The sequence below is a fragment of the Lichenostomus cassidix genome, chromosome 9 (genome assembly GCF_008360975.1).
Source record: "Lichenostomus cassidix isolate B80296 chromosome 9, HeHo_3.0, whole genome shotgun sequence".
Classification (NCBI taxonomy): domain Eukaryota; kingdom Metazoa; phylum Chordata; class Aves; order Passeriformes; family Meliphagidae; genus Lichenostomus; species Lichenostomus cassidix.
Genome location: NC_139490.1, coordinates 17,081,842 through 17,102,652, shown reverse-complemented (window position 1 = coordinate 17,102,652; position 20,811 = coordinate 17,081,842). Strand labels below are relative to the sequence as shown.

At 41.4% G+C, this 20,811-nt stretch overlaps 1 protein-coding gene across 4 annotated transcripts in view; it reads right to left on the bottom strand.

Moving 5' to 3' along the window:
* Positions 1-20,811, bottom strand: part of PAX3 (paired box 3) — a 75,236-nt gene that overhangs the window by 9,282 nt on the left and 45,143 nt on the right. For 2 of the 4 annotated variants that reach the window (XM_085069664.1, XM_085069666.1), the window contains exons 5-7: positions 15,461-15,666; positions 5,250-5,415; positions 3,922-4,136 (exon numbers count right to left, since the gene is read on the bottom strand). In XM_085069664.1, the coding sequence (XP_084925790.1) occupies positions 3,922-4,136; positions 5,250-5,415; positions 15,461-15,666 (587 nt within the window). The remainder of the gene's footprint in view (positions 1-3,921; positions 4,137-5,249; positions 5,416-15,460; positions 15,667-20,811) is intronic. The other 2 variants (XM_085069667.1, XM_085069668.1) reach the window with 1 other exon arrangement.

The following is a 20,811-nucleotide window of genomic DNA, read 5'->3' as shown; positions in this document are numbered from 1 at the left end:
GACCTGGTGTAGGGCAAACTCTGCTGCTCTGACACTAATAAAAAACACATGATGAGGTCAGGGGATGCCGATGCACGCCGGAAAAGCCTTTTTCCTTATCTGACAAGAAGCAGCTCAAAATATTGATATCCTGCCTTTAAAACAATCTGCTCTTTACCAAGACCATCCACCTGCAGTTGTGAGACAAGTGTTTCTGCAGTCTCTGGGCTGCTTCACGCCCAAGAGCCAGCAATGGCCATTAATCATAAAGTGCCACGCCAATCCAAAAGCATGCCTAAGTCCTGTATACATATATTAACATCCAGATATGCTACCCCCTCATAATTCTGAGTTAACAAACATTTGTTAAAAGAAAATGCACTGAGCAACTAAAACCTCATTTGAAAAGGAAATACAATATTCCCATAAACGTATGCATGAGAGGCAAGAAGCTGCATAATAGGCATAGAAAACATAAAAATATGCAATTTACATATATTTCACACTAATAATCTCTTTTCTAACATTATATTTAAAGAGCTCTGGATGAGATGACATGCTTGCAGAGTTGCTTTTTTCATGAAATACAAACAAGGACACTCCAGGCTGCCAGCTCCCCAAGTCATTAATCCCTGACTTTTTTCCAGCAAAAGTCAACCCATTGCATGTCTACAAGACAGAGGATCTCTCACAACATCCAGGTAGTAATGAACAAACCAGATGAGTGAGGAAAATAATCAGTCATCTGAATGATATCTGCAGATCTTGTCTTGATGTTAAAAAGTTCCAAGTATTAACAAGGTGGAACTTTTTCTGTTCTCTCATATTTTTAAACAAGAGCAACAGCTTTTTAATACCCAGCTTGCAACACAGGTATGTGATGGAGCATTCTGCTTCCTAGAACTGACTGAAACATATCAATCCCTCTCACTGCATAATTCAAGCCTAACACAACAAAAATAAAATTACATCACCCTAGGTGTCTCTGCTTGTCCTCTGCCTTCACCAGTGCTTGCTTTAAACACCATATTTGTGCATCATATTCAAGAAAAAAGTTAGGATAGAAACATTCTATATAGAAAATAAAAATTTCCCAGTGGGGTTGTGTCAGACCCTCATTGGCAATAAGTCGATGTCAAAGGGGAGAGAGAGGTTTAAGTCTGCTAAAAATATGATCCTGTGAATCTCAGTATTAGATTATGTTCTGTATGTTCTAAGGGTGTTTTTTTTTAAATCACAAAATACTATCCAGGCTTCAGACAAAGCCCCCCTTCCCTGCTACAGTCACTGCAAATTCAGCTTTAGACTCAGTTTGTCCAAAGCACTTGCCTGCAAGAGACACATGGAGACACATGGATGGGTGGAAACATTATGTTAATTGCTCACACATCCAGATTTATTGTGGTCAAAAATCCACTGGCTAGTAAACAGACTCTTATCCTTTCTCATCTAAATTCCATGCACACAGACAGGGCAATGCAACATGCCCACTCAGCAGGAAAACTCCTGTTTCCTTTTTTCATGAAACCCCAAATGCAGGGCTGGCTTTCGGTTTTGCCTTACCTCAGCCTCTCTTTCAGCACCTCAGGAAGAGCCCCGAGGAACTGTGGGGAGGGAATGTACAGTGACACACCCCACAGCTAAGGGACATTTCACACACTAACACAGTGACCAGCAGCTGAGGCTCTGCTGGGCATCAAGAGTTTCACAGGTTTGCTACAGTCCCACAATTTGTTGTGTATAATTTACGTTTGTGGCTCTATCATTCCATTATATAAACACAGTCTGTGTGTTACTTTATACATCTCTACATTTTCTATGTGTCTCTAACTAATTGTTTAGCACCAAAACTGATATAGAGGAGCTGTTGGTAACACCACATGAATTTAGATCTGGGTTTTTCATTTGTTCATTTGATGGGAAGATTTTTAACAGCTGTTAAAGGTAAACATTCAGTTGCCAAGACACTATTCCAAATCTAAATGGATATAAATAATCTCCTCTATGCACTGAGCAATGAAAGCATGATGTCAGATTTAGAGGTTTCTGCATCCTCCTAAACCTGTTGGTAAAGCTGCTGGACATAGCCAGGGGCTGTAAACATTGGGTTAGAAAAAGGTTTCAAAAGTCTAAGAAAAAAACAAAACAAAACAAAAAAACCCACAGAAGTCTCATACTATAAAGACAGTGCTGGGTGTAAAAAAAGCACAAAACATCCTTTTGATTACATCAAACCTCAAATCAGCAAGACTTTGGTGGGAGGAAATCTGGCCTCCCTTTTTGTCCCATTTTTCCCAGCTATCACAAGATTTCTTTACTGTTGCTTTCCACTTCTGTGTCGCAGACAATAACAGCTTTGTGAAAGGGGAAAAAAAAAAATCACATTTTCCATAGCCAGAACCAACATACATTTAAACTGACACTAACAACTACTTTTTTTGGATTAACATCGAAAACCAGATAGATAATTATGTCCAAAATGTGGAAGCCTTGCACACTATGAAACTGCCATTAAAAAAAAAAAAAAAGAAGAAGCAGCAACTAATATAATGTCATGGATTTTGTTGGAGTTTGCATTTAGAAATCAGAATTCTTTCAAACAAAATCCATTCAAGTCTTGTTGGAAGTACATCCATTTGTTTTTCTATTGGTATTTTGTTCCTGAGGTTTCAAGCCATAAAGTTTTGTACCCCACTCTATGCTATAGGAATCTGTGAATCTTAATTACATTTACCGTTACAAAAAAGGGTTTATGAACTTTTGCCTTTGGGCAAAAATGTTTATTTCATTGCCTTTGTTATTCATTCTTTTCAACTCCAGTGCCTTTGAACTTTTCAGCTGCACAGAGTTATCACTGTTGCACAGGAACCAGGAACTGTACTCCCGAGATGCAAACCACAAGTTGAAGAAAACGAAGGAGGCAAAGATATACGAGTCGTTATTTTGGCCACCCTTTGTGCTATTAAAATCTCATTTTCTGCCTATTAGAATGCCCTCTCCCTGCTTAGGCAGTGGTGATAGTCAGTGATTAGTGTGTAATTGAGTATAATTGTCTTTTCACTTTTCATTTGTGTCATTCTGAGCTTCTCTCTGTTTTTCTAACCACTGAGAGGAAAAAAGGGTAGAAAGCAGATAAAGCTGTTAAAACTCTCACTTTCAGCCCTGGAGAGATTCCTGATTGTAATTATAGATTGCATCCTCTTTGTGACTCCTCAGAATTTAGTGGACATCTCTTTCCAAGCACCTGGGCAAAGCTCTTGCTAATAAAATAAACTACCATCTATTCAAGCTTCAACTAATAATGTCAGCTTCAGACAGATGCCGTGTGTAGGAAAATTTAACCAATCTTTTGACACTCAATTATCAAGGCAATTTATTAACATGATTTCCTTAAAAGAGCTCACGCAAATTAGAAAAACAATTATGGTATTCATGCATTTATATATTGCCAAAGAGCAGTAATACTCCTAATTTATGTATTTATAACTTGATTATAGCTCATCTCAATACACATTTCTCAGTCCTTGGAATTCTCCTCATACAACTTGCTTGTAATTTTCCTGGACCACTTGGTAAAATATTTTAAAGAGATATTTTATTCACAGAAAAAAATACATCATCTACTTGCTGTGCCTAGCCATGGATCTTCAGAAGAGCAGTACATTGCAAATGCTTGACAACTGAATGCAAAGATGAAGTCTGCATGATTCCATTATAAATTGGTTGAAATTAAATATAAGCTATGACTCTTGATTCAGCCAGTAGGAGAAAAAAATATTAAAAAAAAAAAAAAAAAAGGAAACTAGCAAACTGAAATCATGTGGCTTATATAAAGAATACATTATGGTTTAAATTTGGCAATTCATTATACTGTGGCCTGAGGGAATAGACTCTTTGGTTCTGGTATACAGCAAATCCTCTGTCTGAAAACACAGGACTGACCTGAGGTGAGAGGCCATTGCCAATGGCAGGGTTCATGGGATTGGAGGGCCCGGATGGAGGCACAAAGCTGTCTGTATAGCTGGAAAATCCATGCCTGGTGCTGGGGAGGCAATAGGCAGAGCTGCTCTCTGGGTTGGAAGGGAGGCTGCTTTGGTGTACAGTGCTTGGAGGGAGAGGCTGAGGTCTATGGACGGTACTGCTTGGATCAGACACGGCTGGAAGCAGAGGAAAGATGTTGATAGGTTTTTTTCCTTTATTTCTGGCATAACAAGTTCATTATGCGAAGCTCAGCTTAAGAGAACTGCATCAGAACCTGCATTTCAATACTGGTGAAGTAGAAAAGTAAATCTGTAACATTGCTGGATATTTAACCAGCCTGTGAGTTTACACAAAAATTCTTAGACTGTAAATATCATAACAACAGACATATGGATTTCAGACAACCCTTAGTGAGAACATATTGTTAGCAATATTTTTAATATATGTGTGTGTATATATACATATATATAAATAAATAAAGGAAAATATTTATTTACTTATAGGACTGGTAACAGGCTTTCCCCTCCTAGTCACAGCAGAGAAATCCCACCATGGTTTGTAGCAAGCCTAGCAATAGATGGGAGAAGCCCTGGGCTTTGAAAAATTCCCTCAATTAGAACATCCACCAAGAGTTAGGAATCCAAATCTCAAGGCAGAAGCAATAAGAGCATATAACCATTTTTATAAAATCTCACCCAAAAAGTTTTTATTTAATAGTAAAATGTAACAAAGCCTAGATTTGAGGGTCTGTTTCCTCCCCCCTCAAATCCATCAGAGTTCACAGAATTTCTGATAACATTAAGACAAATTTTTGCTCTACTGAGACTGGCTACTGTCTGATGTGAAACAAGGTGGCCTGAATAGCTGCTTTTTCAACCATCAGATAAATATTCAGACTATTTACAGAAGTTCCAATGCTCCATCACTGACAGTCACAATGAGGACAGAGTGCACCTGCCTCCTCTGCACCACACCAGGCACTCCCAGCAAAGCAGGTCAGTGCAGTGAAAGGATGGGGAAGAGTGTACGTCACTTTACCAAAGCTGCACATTTGCTGTGCAGAAGGTGATTATTTCTCTAGAGAGCACCCTTCATACAGGACCATACCTTTCTTGTACCAAAACAAACCTGAGTTCTTATGTGCTTAAAATAAGCAGGTTTGCAGTGTCCTCCCTGAGTCAGACCTTAAATTAGCCAACACATTAGAAAAGAAAATATTTCTACAATAACACTATTGTAGAATAACCCCAATAACACTATTTTAACCAAGTACCTGTTGGCTACTGTACCTTGCGGTATGGAGGTGGGTTGGTAGGAGGGCTCAGAGAGCTGGTACGTTGGCAAAGTTGGCATGGCACTGGGTGGGAATCCTCCAGGGATCAGATGGTTGAAAGCCATCAGTTGGTTGGCTCCTGCCTGTTTCCTCCATCTGGCACGACGATTGCTAAACCAGACCTGCAAGTGTTTTAAATATGAACATTTGATTTTTGCACATTTAATACAGATGTATCAGAAAGAGCGGCATTGTATTTCAAACGCACTCAGTGTCTGAGATGAGAGCTGCAGAAGATGCACGCTGAACTCAGTGCTCCTAGACAAGAAAAGTGCCCTTCCAAAGGCATACACTTCCGTGGTCCAACAGATGCGACACAGGAATTCTGATCCCTAGTTTCCTCTCAAACACACCCTCTCCTGAGAGCTGGCTACTCTTTCAAGCTTTAGTGGTTTTAATCACTATCATTACTGCGTCAGATTTCATGAGAAAGGAGAAGCTTCTCCATTTAATCTAAGTGCCAGCCAAAGCTATTTAATCTGCATTGTCTTTATATTTAATTTGCTGGCAAGTTAATGGCATCACTTAATGCACTGTGAGAAGGTGCGTGTACTTACATATTGGGATGTTATATTACACTAATGACCAACAGAACTTTAAGCTTTTAATTAGAAAAATACAAGCCCCGTGAACAAAATACACAAATCCCTCCCAGTAAGTTTTCATGTGTTCACATATGTATGAAACATCTCTTAATAAACTTACAACAGTAGGTCAGAACTTCAGTACTAGATTAGCATTTCAGAGCCACTTTGAAATCTGTTCCCAGGACAGCACACCAACCAGATGGGGTTTGTATTAGTGGGACATTTTAACTATAAATCTGCTTTTCTTCACGTCATTCTCATTTCGTGTTTTAATTTTTCCAAGTCATGGATGGCTCTTACTACCTCCAAGATAGGAAGAGGCAAGACGTCACAAATACAGACATAATAGGACTTGCAAAACACATTTGTTCATTTTGATGTTCTAGAGATTCCACCCATCACAAACTGGAAGGGCAAGGAGTCAGTGCAGCTGTGCCTAGAGCAGGGTGCAGGCACAGTGCCTTGTTACAGGGTCAGAATAGACCTCCAGAATAGAATAGAGCTCCTGATTACAGCTCTCAGGTCCATGGTAGAGCACTGAGAGAAAGAATGGTTGTTTAAGGTAACAGAGATTGCACACATTTGGAAACAAGCAGCCAGTTTTTCATATTCCTACACCCTGAAGCAGCTGCGATACTCATCTATAGATGCAATCAATTAGATAAAATTTCAACTGAGTGTTAACATCAGATAAAGTAGATCTGCACAGACTTTAAGGCAGCCTGCCTGAAAGCCACCGTGGCATGTTAGCTGATGAGCCACATAGAGATGTATTTGTATAAGCTGGGGCTTCAGATCTGTCGCTGTTCCTGCAAACAGCCTATCCTGGTTTATGAATCAGCCATTACAGACTGGGATCCTAAGCGTAACATCATCTACAAACCATGAGTGGCTCTCACATAAGAGGGTAACAACATTTTGGGCTACACTGTTGGCTTCTCCTCTGCTTGCTATTTCATGGCAGGAGTGGTGGGACTCACTGGGCCATCTGGATTCTGACATAGGCCATCTGTCACCATGCAGTTTGTTCCGACTTCATCCTCTTTTCAGAATGAGATGCTCAGTTCACACAGCTGCCTCCTCCTTTAGCCAGAACATCTACTCCTCAATTACACACTCCCACTCCAGTTTAAGATCTAGGACAGAGGGATGGGTGGAACCTTTGGTTTATGTCACAAATCCCTCTCTTGTTTTTTTGCAGTACATGCTAACCCCCCCTTCTGTCTCCACATGACCTATTTCTGAAAGCAGCTGGCAGGGACAAGGCACCAGGGTGGAGATGCAAAACCTACCACAAGCAGCAGTTGAGGATGGGTCTAGACTGAACCTGTAGAGCAAGAAAGAGACCTTACTAAAGATCCAAAGAACACCTAGGAAGGATAATGGAGGTCAAGGAGTGATCAGGGAACAGCAAACGCTTCTTGTAATTAGCTGACCCAGGTCATTAACTAGGCTTTTTTCCTTGACACTCTCCCTTCTTCAGGTCAAGAGGGTTATCTGATGATCTCCAAATGCTTTGGGAACACAAACTGAACTACACTATGTGAGTGGATTTCATGCAGGAAAATGAGGTGACAAGATTTTGCTTCCTTTACAAATAAGCATTTGCCTTCAAACTCCAGATCTTTATTATAATGAGTCAGATCCCAAACTTTAATTCAGTAGTAAGCTATTTACATAAATGCCAAGTTATATATTTTTATTTACAGACAGATTTTTTCTCACTTTATAGACTTGCATTTTCTCCAGAGCTGCAGCTATGTATCAGACATCCCTGAAAGGGACATACTCAGTGGTATCAAAAATCCTGCGGCAGCCACACAATGAACACCCTTGTGCAGAGCTCTGTTGCCACCTGGAGCCCCATTACATTAAGTGGGACTGCAGGGGTGCAGAAACCTGCCTGGGCTGTGCACAAACAAGGCTGTGTATTGCCACCTCAGTGCTATGGGATTGGGAGGTGCTAAATGACTGCTACTTGACTGGCACCTATGCACTGGCACAGTCCTCTGGCACTGGCTTCTCACTTTCCCCGGGTGGCAGGAAGGCAGGTGGCACCAGAGTTAGTCCAAAATTAACTCACCAAAACCCCCTGAACAAATTCAAAACTGCAGAGAAAGTCTTATTGCCACTAATACCACACATGCTCATCGCTACAGAAAGGTAGAGGCACGTGAGAAAACAAAACTTGAAAAAATACCAAATCAAGAAAAAGTTATTAAAATTTAAATAACTGAGAAAAAGTTACTAAAACCTAAATAAATCAAACCTAAATATTTTATTTACATTTTATGTCATGTTCATTGCAATTAGTCAAATCCCAAGTTTTATTCAGAAGCAGTTATATGCTATGTTAACTGAAATTACTGGGATTTTTAAATTTAAAAATTTAAATTAAATTTAATAAAAAATAAAAATTAAAATTAAATTTAAATTTCCCTTAGACACAGTCAGCTGCCTTGATCTATTCTCAAGAGCCCAGAATTTTTTTCATTTCTTAAAACGTCACGTATCATGAAAAATCTGTGTACACTACTACCACTAAAGGAATCTTGAAAAACTTTGCTAATCTCAAGCCAAGATTTAAAAATAAATCCAGTCACCACAAGCCAGTATGCCTGCTTAGAAACATATTGTAAACACCTGGGGGAATATTTTCTTTTGTTTGTACATATCCAATATGATTTAAATATATACGTTGCCTTATGCACAACAGATTTCAACTTCCACCAACTTGACAAAATCCTCATCTTCTGAGTGGCCTTTCAAATCTAGCAGGTCCCCATAAGATGCTCCTGTTCTCCCACAATGTCCTTTTGAGAGGCACACAGCCAACACCTGGATCCCAAGTGTCATCCTGTGAGAAAGTGCCACCCTGCAGTGGGCAAAACAGAAATCAAATTCTAAGCTATCTAAAGATGGGCAGAGGAAACATGACTTGGCTGAGGGACCTAAGCATTCAAAAACTGTGTCTGCACAGAAGCCAAGTAACAGTCATTTTAGTGAGGCTTGGACTCCTCAGTTCCTATGTCACTTTCAAAGATGGAATGTAAATTATCCAGATGATTTGGAAACAAACTTGAATCCCAATGTCTGGCCAAAATTTATATCTCAAACATACAACTGAAGAGGATGAAATACAGAACAAAATGAGAAAAAAATAGCCCTTTAAGTACTGGAGGCTCCAGTTTTTCAAGCACCTGGGACTAGAAGGACTAAAAAAGAAATCACTCTAAGATAGAACATAAAAACTGTATTTTGTACCAATGTAGAATGGATAAGGTAAACTAATAGGTTTCTTCCATCTCTATTTCCTAATATTTAGATCCTGCCTCTTATAATTTTTTTTTAAAGTAGCTTGCAAGTGATCATGCCAATTTCTTATTTAGTTGATCTCAACAGGATATTCTTTAAAAGATGTGTTTAATCACTTGGGAACACACTAGTGTAATTAGCCTTGACATTTCGACAGTCTGATCGTAAACACAAAGTGCTCTATGTGCTTTTAAGGCAAAAAGATCTCTGATTCAACAGGGCAAAACATTCAAGATGTGAATGTTGCAAAAAACCCGTGGATATTTTGTTATACAAAGTCCTGACCATTGCAAGCACGAGTGCCAGAAACACACAAAGTCAAAAGACTGATTTATTGTTAACGGCATTTCTAATTTTAGATGGATTTTAGATTGGGGGAGGGAGGAGTTGGTTCACTTTTTCCTCATGATATTTTTCATGGTAACTGCCTCCCCCACCCTACTATTCCCCACCTCTCCCTTCTCACAAAATTCACATGTTCAAAACAAAGTCTGACCATCCTGGAAGCGGGAGTCCTCGGCGGATGTTCCACCAGGGAAAGAATGTGGGCTGTGCCAGAAGCAGCAGGGGTGCCTTGGGAAGAGGGGAGGCTGAAGAAGGAAACCGCAAACAAAGCTGAGCCGCACTAGCCTGGGCAGAGCCAACTCTGTCACCCCTGCAAAACACGGCAGGGTGACTTCGACAGACACCCTCAGCGTCTGCCCCTGCAGTCCCTACAGATGCCAGACCTCTCTTACCTCAGCAGCCTTTCAAAGCTGTGCTCAGAAAACAAGTTTTTTATCCCCTGTTTTATTTTTTTGCAGTAGGGTGAATATCTGTCCTGGCTCACTGTGATATCAGTATGATGAACACTGCCAGGACCAGCCATAGGAAGAAAGAGTGGGAACAGAATTGCTTTTTAGCACAACTAGTTGATAAACCAGCTTCACTGTGACATCTGCACACCCCCAGCCTCATAGGAATAAGGTCCACTCCGTACAGATGCATACCATGTTCCCTCACAGCATCCCAGAACTGTGGCCAAAGCCTGCTGAGAGCAACCTGCCAGGGCCACCAGTGGGAATGTCACAAGGCTGAAGGTTCCCTACCAAAGGCTGCTCTTTATGGGGATGGGAAGCGATGCTATTTAGGATACTATGAGTACTCAACGTGCTGGAAACCAGAGCTCTTTGAAAAGATACCAGGGAGGGAGTAGGAGGCATAAAAGAGAAAAATAGACCAAACAAATCCCCAAACCAAACCAAACCAAACAAAAAAAAAAAAAGCACAGAGTCAAAACAAAACCCAACACACCACACACAAAATAAAACAATAAAAAAAACAACACAGACCAAAAAGCCACTAGATTGTGCCAAAGGGAATAGGGACTTCCAACCACCTCCCAGTGCAATCCAACATACTCAGATCTCTTAGATTTCTTTGAGAAGACTTTGATTCAATCCTACAAAAATATTTCTAAAAAACTGCAGCTGAATAGTTCTGAAAATTATTGAGTAATAAGCAAATTGAAATGCATATTTATAAAATAAAATTACACTAATTAGAGCCCTCAGGCAGCAGGGACCAGAAAGAGACAATCAAAATAACATCCTTCTTTTCCTTTATATTTAAAAATGTCCTCCTAGGCCTGCATATGAATGCAGTTGGTTAATTTGCCCATAAGAATTTCCCCTTTACAGGGGAGGGGGGACCTGCAATTACAGGGTTATCTAATGCAAGGATGCACACAGTATTTTCTTTCTTTAGCCTTTTTATGATGCAAGAGGTTCAGCCTCAAGAAAAGGCATTAGAAGTTCTCCACAAACCACATCAGGAATAACAGTAAAGATCTGCTGAAAGGTTTAAATGCTCTTGAATCCATCCTACATTCCTTTGCCCCATCTTCCCATAGGACTGGGCAGTTCAGTGTAGAGGCTCAAACCATTTCAGAGGAGCTGAGAGCAAGTTAAGACTTGGTTTTGGCACAGATCCCCCCTCCCCAGTGATTTCTCGGGGAGTGTCTTCACTGTTTTCTACTGAGAAAAGACTATTAAAGCTGAGAAATTGGACTTCAGAGCCTTTAAACCTTACTACTAGCTCAAGGATCTTAATTTCTTTTCTCACCTTTCACCTCACTCCTCTCAAAACTCTTTCCCGCCCTGTACCACAGCGACACAAAGAAAATAATATGCAAGCACAACACTTAAAAGACATTTTTTTAATAATTTATCTTCTAGCTACTCAAGAACTCTGAGCTCTTGGGACTTATTTGTTAAGGTTATAATAAAGTTTTTACAATAGCTTACAAGCTGATTACAAGTTTGACATGGGAACATTCAATTCCACGCTAGTAGCCTGGAGAAATCTGCCTAAATTTGCAGACATGCTCTGTTGATAAACAACTTTTCTTTTTTTTTTTTAAGTTTTCAAGCAAAACATTTTAAAACTGGGATTTGGCTGAGAAGAACCTCTTCAGGGAGGGAAATAGTCATGATTCAGAATTCTTCCTGACTTGCCCTACTTTTTCACCATTATTCATGGACAAAACAGAATCCAAACAAATTTTTCCCATTGCATTTTGGAGTTAAACAGAAGGCCATGTGCCAGCTGCTTCTCACAGCAGGGCCTCCTGCCCCAAGGATCCATGCAGCTGGGGCACTCCTTAACATGGTCGAATACACAAGTCTCATGCACCACATTTCTGGCAATTTGGGATGCCTGCCATCAGCACGCAGCCCCAAAAGATTTGCCTGCATGGCCAGCCCCCATTGGCCAAGGCAAGCTCCTGGCTGGCCACGGGACAAACCTGAACCTTATTTAAAAGTCCTTTGCCAAAAGATTAATGTAAACACTCCCCACCATCAATCTGAAACAGGCTCCAAGCTGCTGCCAAAGCTTGCCCAGTTCACCCAGGTCTGAAAACAAGCCTGATGTGGGAATCAAAGGCGGCCAGGAAAGATACTACCCACTTCATTCCTTATGTACCACTTGTTACAGAAACCATAACTTCACTGCTCTGAAACTCAGAAAGAGCCTTTGATCGACACTTGAGAAAAATGCCTTCAGATTGTCAGTAAAAACAGGCCACAGACCTTACAGGCTTGCACTGCAACTTAATGATGGTTTTAATGAGGTTTTAAACTGAACTGGTAAAGCGCTGAAAGGTTGCAATTTTTACTCAAAATATGTAAATCTTTAACTTCACGTTTCCAGAATATTAATGTTTTTTTATTTTTAAATGAAGGATCTTCCTTTGGAACTCTTCTTCTTTCTGAATTGTATATGATAAACACACAAGACCAAAGAACTCTCCCCTTACTTCTGCATCTAATGTGCAGAGAAGAGCAAGTGCCCCTGGAAGAGGCAGCAGAAGAGGTTGTCCTGACCCCACATCACATCTAGGTTCAAACACGGGGGGAAGGGTTCAACAGACCTTGAGTGAAAAGGTGCTGCAGAGGAATTGCAGGGAGCATTTTAACTCTTCATTAAACCCAGGGCTGAAATATTTCCAATTGTTATAGTTACATATCTCGTGATTCTTACAATGTGACATTTGCTACAACTCTCCCTAAAAGCCTTTTCTGTCCCCTTGATTAGATACACAAATAACATTCACACTGTAAAGTCTGTTTTCAGTTGTTTGTAGCTTTCAAAAAATTTCCCTTGGAGGCTGACATGTTCTAAGCTTGATACCAGACCAGAGGCAAGATTTTTTTCCCCACCTCCAAGCAACCGGCTTAGAAACATGCATTTGGTTACCCTTCAGCAGTGGGAAAGTGAGAAAAAACATGGTTCAGTGGTTTAAGACTCTTCCTTTCAGGAGAGTAATAGATGGCCTCAGGGAACAGAAGGAAAGGGGAAGCACGGGGGTGGCAGGGTAGAGAAAACAAAACATGAGATGCAAGTGCTACACAGAGGGACTGAGCGAACAATAAGGTTGATCCAGTTGTAATCAACTAAATAACTACCCAGACAATATAAAACAACTCTACAAAATTGGACCTTACAGCTCCAAAGGAAAAAAAGTAAAAATTTTGGGCTCAGTTGGATTGAGGCTGCAAAGAGCCAGCTCTTTTAGATGATGCTTTATTGGGAAGCAGTCAAAGAGATCTTTGTGTTTATGTCCATATAAAATTTGGTATCTCTGATCTCTGTCATACTGTTACCAAAAAAGAAGTGTGACTAAGAAAGCTTGAATGCTACTTCAGTATGGCTATCCAGCCCTCTCAGCCTCAAGTCTCTTAGGGTTATTTTCTTTTCACAGGTCGTCTTTTATTTCATGCCCATCATACGTGGCTATTTTAAGGGGCTATAGAGAGGTGCTGAATGCTGATAAGGCAAATCCTATATCCCTTAATCCACTGCTAAATCACTCTGCCAGCCTTCAAGGGTACCAGACAGATGGAGTGCACTAGGAAACTGCCCACAGGCTGGTTACTTCAACCCCAGCTCATCTTTAATCCAGAAAGGTTTTGTTCTGGTATTTTAATCATTGATTGACTGGGAACTCTCTTCCATGCTGGGTTAGGTAAAATATCCATGTCAGAGGTACTGGGGAATTCGTGAGGCTGTAGATCATACGAGTGGTGTGAGACAGGATGCGTCTCAAGGGAACCAAGGAAGCCATGAGGAATGTAAAAAGTCACAGGGTTAAAGCCACATTAAGACAGCTGTTATGTTAATGAGAGTTCTGCTTTTCTTCTAGCTGTGGGTCATTGATTTAGAAAAACATGAACAAGGTCTTTTTCATTTTATCGTATTTTTCCACCGAAGCCAAACAACATAGACCAAAACATCATATCCAAGATCCCATTCGTCTTGCTAACAACATTTTTAGGCAAGTTATCTTTATTATGTTTGTGTGCAAACAATTCCCAGGGCTTGATTTGGTCTTACCTGGCCCAAGTCTATATATGAAGCTGTTTTGCAAGCATTTCACTTAGTAAACATGTTTAGAAAAGAGTCATGCACCACTGAGTTTGCCTTCCAGACAAATTTATCAACACATCTGATTTTCCTCTCACAGTCATAACAAACACAAGAAATGTGGTGTGAAGTCTTCTACAAAATACATTTAGCAGGTATAACTGAAAAAGTCTGGACCTTCCAAGACAGATGCTGAGTAATACAGCCAGACTGCAACAGGCATGATTGTCTTAAAAAGTCAGAGGGATATTTTGTATTGCTTATTTCAGTTTGCAGAGTCTGAATGCCTCAGGCTGAGTTTCAAAGGTCAAAACATAATAGTTTCACCAAAGAAACCAAATTCACCTGTATCCTTGGTTAGACCACAAGTCACCACTCATTTCTGTTCCTCTGTTAGATCACAAGCTTCTACATTTTGCTAATCACCCAACCACACACTTGCTTAGTAACACTTGCAACACAGACTGATTTAAACAGGGTGCGCTTTTCCCAATGACTTGTAGATGCCAAATAGTGAAAGAGCAGCAGAAGATTCTGCCTGCAGTATTAAACTTTTCACAGGGTGCAATTTCTTTGACATGAAACAGGATAAGTCCTAATCTAAACTTGAACTCTGGGGTGCAGTTTATTCCAGAATAATTTGGCTGCTATTTTCCTGGGTTTAAACAGCTAAAAATCCAGGTTCATGTTTTAAAAAAGTAAACCAACTCTCTTACAGCTCCAGTAAACTAGCTTGTTTTAGACAATCCAGATCTACACAAAGCTATGAAGAGTTAGAAGTTATTTGAGGGTTTATTTTCTTTGAATTAAACTGGTAGTGGGGATAAAAGAGATATTACAATATTTATACCAAGTCAACTTCAAAATCTAACCTAAAAGTGAACTGAAGATACTGCACCAGCCACCTTGCTCACTTGCATGGTTCTGTAGACACACTGTCCTTTAAAAAAATGTTTTTCTCTACTTTTTTAATGCCTGAAAGACCCAGACAACAACAGATGAAATCAGTTAAGTAACCATAAACTGGCACAACAGCTGACCTGATTACATGCAGAGAGCTGTCAAATGCATAACACAAACAAATGGGGATATCAGCCTTTCTTCTTTTCCAAAAATTCAGTATGCTATTCATGGTAGGTATGGAACAATTACTGGGGAAGACACAAAAGTTTTTTCAAAGCGCTTCTCTTAAACAGTTGTAAACCTACATCCACGTACAGATGTCAAAACCCTACAGCTGTAAACAATGTTGTTTCACATTTTCCTTCTACTCCAGAGTAGGATCATGTAAGAATATAAAAGGATTCACATGCTAACAGAAAAGGAAACTCCTTTCATTAGGCAGCTTGTAAATACATACCTGGACTCGAGCCTCTGTGAGCTTGGCTCTTTGTGCAAGTTCCTCTCTGGTGTAAATGTCAGGGTAGTGTGTCCTCTCAAAAGCTCTTTCCAGCTCTTCCAGTTGTTCGGCTGTGAAGGTTGTCCTGCTGCGACGCTGCTTTCTCTTTAAAGGCAAATCTGGTTCAGAATCGATGTCAGAGCCTTCATCAGACTGAGGTGCTGATGCTCAAAAAAGAAAAAAAGATTGGCAAAAATTAGCTTTAGTTAAGGAGGAAGAACAACAAATTATTGAATCAATCAATCAATGACATCCTCTTATAAGGAAGCTGTCTTGGACTAAAGGCCCCTCACACTCCCTGGGTCAGAATTTAAGGAAAGTCAGCAAGAAACAAACCACATTTATCATGACCATGACCCAGGAAGGGGCTACCAACTCTTGCAATCAGCAGTTTATCAGAAATCAATATGGAAACTCTTTCTGAACTTCACAGACATGCAGATAGTGAGGTCAGCCAGATCCTGGCAGCATTGCTTGTTTCCCCTGGCAATCAAGTGAACTCCAGCTACAGCTGAACCCAGAGCTGTAACTGTGAAGGCAGCAGAGCCTCTTCCAGTACACGACCACATTCACTTTCTCCAGCAAACGGTAATGAACCAAAAAAGTAGACTTTCAAAGCCAGTCTTCACTTGCATCAGCTGCTGTCCAGGCAACCAGCATTCCTTCTTGCCTGAGTCTTCAAGGGAAACCACCTAAAGAGGGCAGACACTCCCCAGTGATGTTGAAACTGCTTGTTCAAAGGAAATACAAGCTTTGCTGCTACTACTTCAACAATGCCAAAGAAATTATTGATATAGACATTGATTTAATATAATCCTTTTAATGTAATTTATTTGGAAGCAAACTGTTTCTCAAACTCCAGCTAAAACCCCCCACCACGTTCACTTCCAGCTGTCTTACATTTCCAATCTCACTCAAGCTGTTTGAGCTAATAAATACACCTAATCTGTTTACTTAGAGCACGAGAAACACATTGTACTTTTTCAGACAATTCAGCTGAAAAGTTTATTAATTTCTGCATACCAAAGAAAAGAACAATTACTGCTAGACCAGTGCCTCTTTTGTGAAAGGTGTCCTCATTTTCCAGACAGCATCAATATCTTGGACACAACATACACAGATATAAGGAGAAACTCCTGTGGATCTCAGCATTAATATACTGAACAAACATCCAACTCCCAGAGTCTCTTACTTGCAATGAAGGTTTGCCCCAAGACTGAACTAAGAGGTTCTCATTCTTGAGAATATTGTTCTCTAGAACAAAGGAGAATCAGCACAATCCTATCCTAAGCAGTTCAGGTTCAGTCCTTATTAAACAGGCAATCTAGAGTATCCCTAAATTAACATAACACATTGCCTGAATTAGTGACAAATCCCAAATCTTCTCAGCCGGGGTCCCAAGTGACACCTGCCTTCCTCAGCAACTGCCAAGTTACAACCCTCCAGTATGGGTCCATGCTGTCATTTAAGAACAAAAAGAAAAATAGGACATTTGAAATATAGTTCCCTGATGTCAATCTTAGATACAAATAACCCACCTTATGCAGAGCAGCTCTTGCTGCCAAGCTAGACTGGTGGAGGAGAGCACACACACACACTACCAGGGTAACTTTGGCTACCACTGTACTCTGCCCATACCTGGTGTGGTGAGATCTGAAACAGAGCTCAGAAATGACCCTTTTGGAGATAACTTCTCTGACAAAAGCTGCCTTGGATTGTGTACAATGAGTTTTAAAAAAAGTCAAATCCCAAGATGTCAGGAATTCTTTCAACATTCTTTCAGACTCCATGTGTATGTGTAGAACTTCTTCAAACGTCTACATATATGCCTATAAAAAGCCAGCTTAAACTGTGTAATTTAAAGGGATATTTATTGCTGAATTTCTGAAGTGAACTCCCTCACCAACCAAGTGGGATGTATCAGGAGACATATCGTTATCTTTTTTAAAATGTTTCATAAAGACTAAGCAAAATCTTGGAAGTTTCCCTAAGCTCTTTCTAGCAAGAAAAGAATTCCCTTCTAGCAAGAGAGTGCAGAACTGAAACCCTGACTTAATTTCATTTACACTTTATATTTCATTAAGCAGTATATGAAAGGCACAAAGGTAAACCAATTTAAAAAACCCTATAGTATCTAAGAATCTGGAACAATATGTGTAATCATGTGCAAGAATTTAAGGAGAAAGTAATAAAATTAAAGTAGGGAGAAAGTGTATATCAAATGAAATTACTTTCATTGGTACTACCTTTTGCCAGGCCTTGCTGCTATGTGCAGCTTTATTGGAAACATTAGCTTCTTTTTTCTTATTTGCTCTGTGATGTTAAAGTCAGACAAATGTTATCTCAAAGGATAGCTACATATCTGTACTACAAACTATTTTGGTTCTATTTCTTACAAAGAATTCTTAAATATTACTAATACCAAGGAAGCTTTTTTCTTATTTTTTCCTATTAAAATACCATTATTAGACTTTTGTATAGGTGAGAAGCCAGAGTACTGGCTAAGCACAAAAGCTGGATACACCTCAGCATTAAAAAAGCAATATTTATTTTATATATGTTCAATAGTCACAGCGCATTGCCCTCTCTCTAAGCAGTATCTCACTAACAGGTCTATTGACTTCCATTATATACAAAAATATTATTCAGCACAGGCAAAGCTGGTCAGATTCTATCTGACCATACCTGTCATATCTGACATCCATCACCTCCACAGACACAAAACATGCATATCACTAACCTTTACATGTGTCTTAATGATCCTAATTTTCAAACCCCGTCAAGTTATAAACAATAGAAGGAGACTCAGTGCCCTGGGAGATTCCCTGACTGAACTCCTTGGGATCACCAGAACCCCTCTTACTGTACAGCTCAAAATGGGAGAGGCAGCCAACAGCACTACAAGTAGCCGAGTCATGAAGTTTAATTTAAAAAGGAATCACAGAATTAAAGAGAAATTATTTGTCCCTTAACCACTCATGACCTATCTGGTGGCCTAAGGAAATGCTGCAGGCCAATTATCACCACAAAATGCAAAACCCCACTGCCCAGTGTCCCACCCGGTCACCTGGAGCTCTTCATCCGTCCCTTTTCCACACACTGCAAATAGACACATTGGGGCAAAAACCGAACAACAAAATGACACACAAGAGGTCATTCTGTGGGCTGTTCTTCCTCTCAGCAAGACATTTCATTTGAATAATTAAATAACAATAACATGACAACCATTTAAAGCCCATGCATTAGGGCTGCAGCACAGTGCACCTGACAGAGGCAGGCAGAGAGGTTATCATGGAGAGGTTATCATCCTGAGACCTGGGGAAGCAAAACTTCTCTGGCAGCTCTTCATGCACTGTGACATTTTCTAATAACATATTACACAGCCTCTTCCTCCTAATAAAACAGACAGAATGAACTCTGTCTGGCCATGGATCTCACTAAAATACAGCCAATGAAAAGACTTTAAAAGAGCAAAGGCCAGGGAGGGTTCTGGTAGGGGTTTATTAGCTAGCTACTCTCCACACATCCATCTTCTCAGTTCTTTATTTAAGCAAGATTCATTTCACAGGCTCTCTGCCTTGTACCACCCCAGCTCTGGGGCTCACAGGGGTGTTCATTCTACCAGCTCTAGGACTCACAGTGTAGCCCGAGCTCTAGGGGTCATTGGGGTGTTCATTCAGCTGGTTGTGGCACTTCCCAGGGTGTTCTTCCTGCAGGCTCTGGGGTTCACCAGGGTGTTTATTCTGTGGGCTCTGGGGTTTACTGGGATGCTCATTCTGCCGGCCCTGGGGTGCACCAGGGTGTTTATTCTGTGGACTGTGGGACTCTCAGGGCAGCCCAAGCTCTGAGGCTCACCAGGGTGTCAATTCTGGCAGCTCGGGGGCTCACTGGGGGTGTTTATTCTATAAACTGTGGAACTCTCAGGGCAGCCCAAGCTCTGGGGCTCACCAGGGTGTCCATCCTGCACCCTGGGGCTCACCGGGACAGTGGTGGCTGCCGGCGCCCGTCAGATCCCCGCAGCCATCCAGGCCGAGGCGAGGCGAGTGACCTCCTCGTGTTTGCTCGGGTGCAGGCGAGGGGAGTGCAGCGGGGCCGCCACCCCCACACAAACCCACAGCAAATGACAAATGACACTTTCTCTTTGTGATCTTTGGGATTTTTGTTGACTTATTTGGAGGCTTTTGTTGGGTCCTATGAAATGGCCTGTGGCTGAGGCCTATTGGGCCGATTTCCACGCTCCATCTGTGGTATCCATCAGCGGGGCCTTTGCCCGCATTCAGGGCTCTGACACCTGCCTGGCAGGATGCGGGGAGCACAAAGGCGGCTGCCGTGGAGGCGGGGGCGGCGGGCCGGGGGGCTGGGGAGGGCAGCCCGGGTGAAGGGGATGCACAGCAGGGGTTAATCCAGGCTCCCCCTCCCCAAACTCCGCACCTGGAGGTGTCTCTCCAACACTGCCTCTCCCCGCCAGAGGTAAGGGGCTCAAACGCAGCCCTCCATCACACTGCGGGGGAATTAAGGAGGAAAGGGAGGAAAAGCAGCAGAACTGCCCCAGGATGGGGTGTCTGAGGCACCCCAGGTGCTCCCCAAATGCACCTCTGGTGCTGGATCCCTGCCACGGCCAGGAGCAGCAGTAGGTGACCAGCAGGGCATTCCTGCCTGGATCCTTGTTTGTGTTGGGGTAGGCTTTCAGCAGCCAGCTTTCAACAGTCGACAGGATAGAAACATGCCAAGCATCCTTTTCTTCCTCAAAATAAAGTCCACATGAAGATAAAGGGGCATCCTTATTTTGTGCTAACAGCCCCCCTCTCTCCTTCCCTCTCAGCAGTCCTGTTTAGGGTCAGGATCTTGTATCCATACAAAATATAATGAAGACTCTGGAGCCAACCACCTCTCTCCCTCCCAGCACATCAGCCCTTCATTTTTCTGTGTTTGCCTGGGGAAACATGATGCCAGGCTCCCCCCTCTCCTCCTCCTCCTCCCAAAACCTCACTGTCACAGCAAGGAGCCGTTAAAAAGAAAATACGCCCTGCCAGGTCTGTGCTAATCAAACCAGGACAAATAAACTCTGACACTCAACAACTCCCTGAGTGCCTGCAACCCGGGGAGGAGACTACAGATTAGTTATGAATATGGCAGGCAGCGGGGGACAAGCTCAGGGGTCCGGAGTCACCCCTCAGCCACCTGTGAGCTCGCTAGACACCACAACTGAATGCTGTATTTATATATAAGCTAAAGCATGCTTCAAGGATCAGAAGAGCACCCCTAAATTTTAGGTTCTGGTGCTCCCACCAAAGTACTTTTGGGCAAGGTTA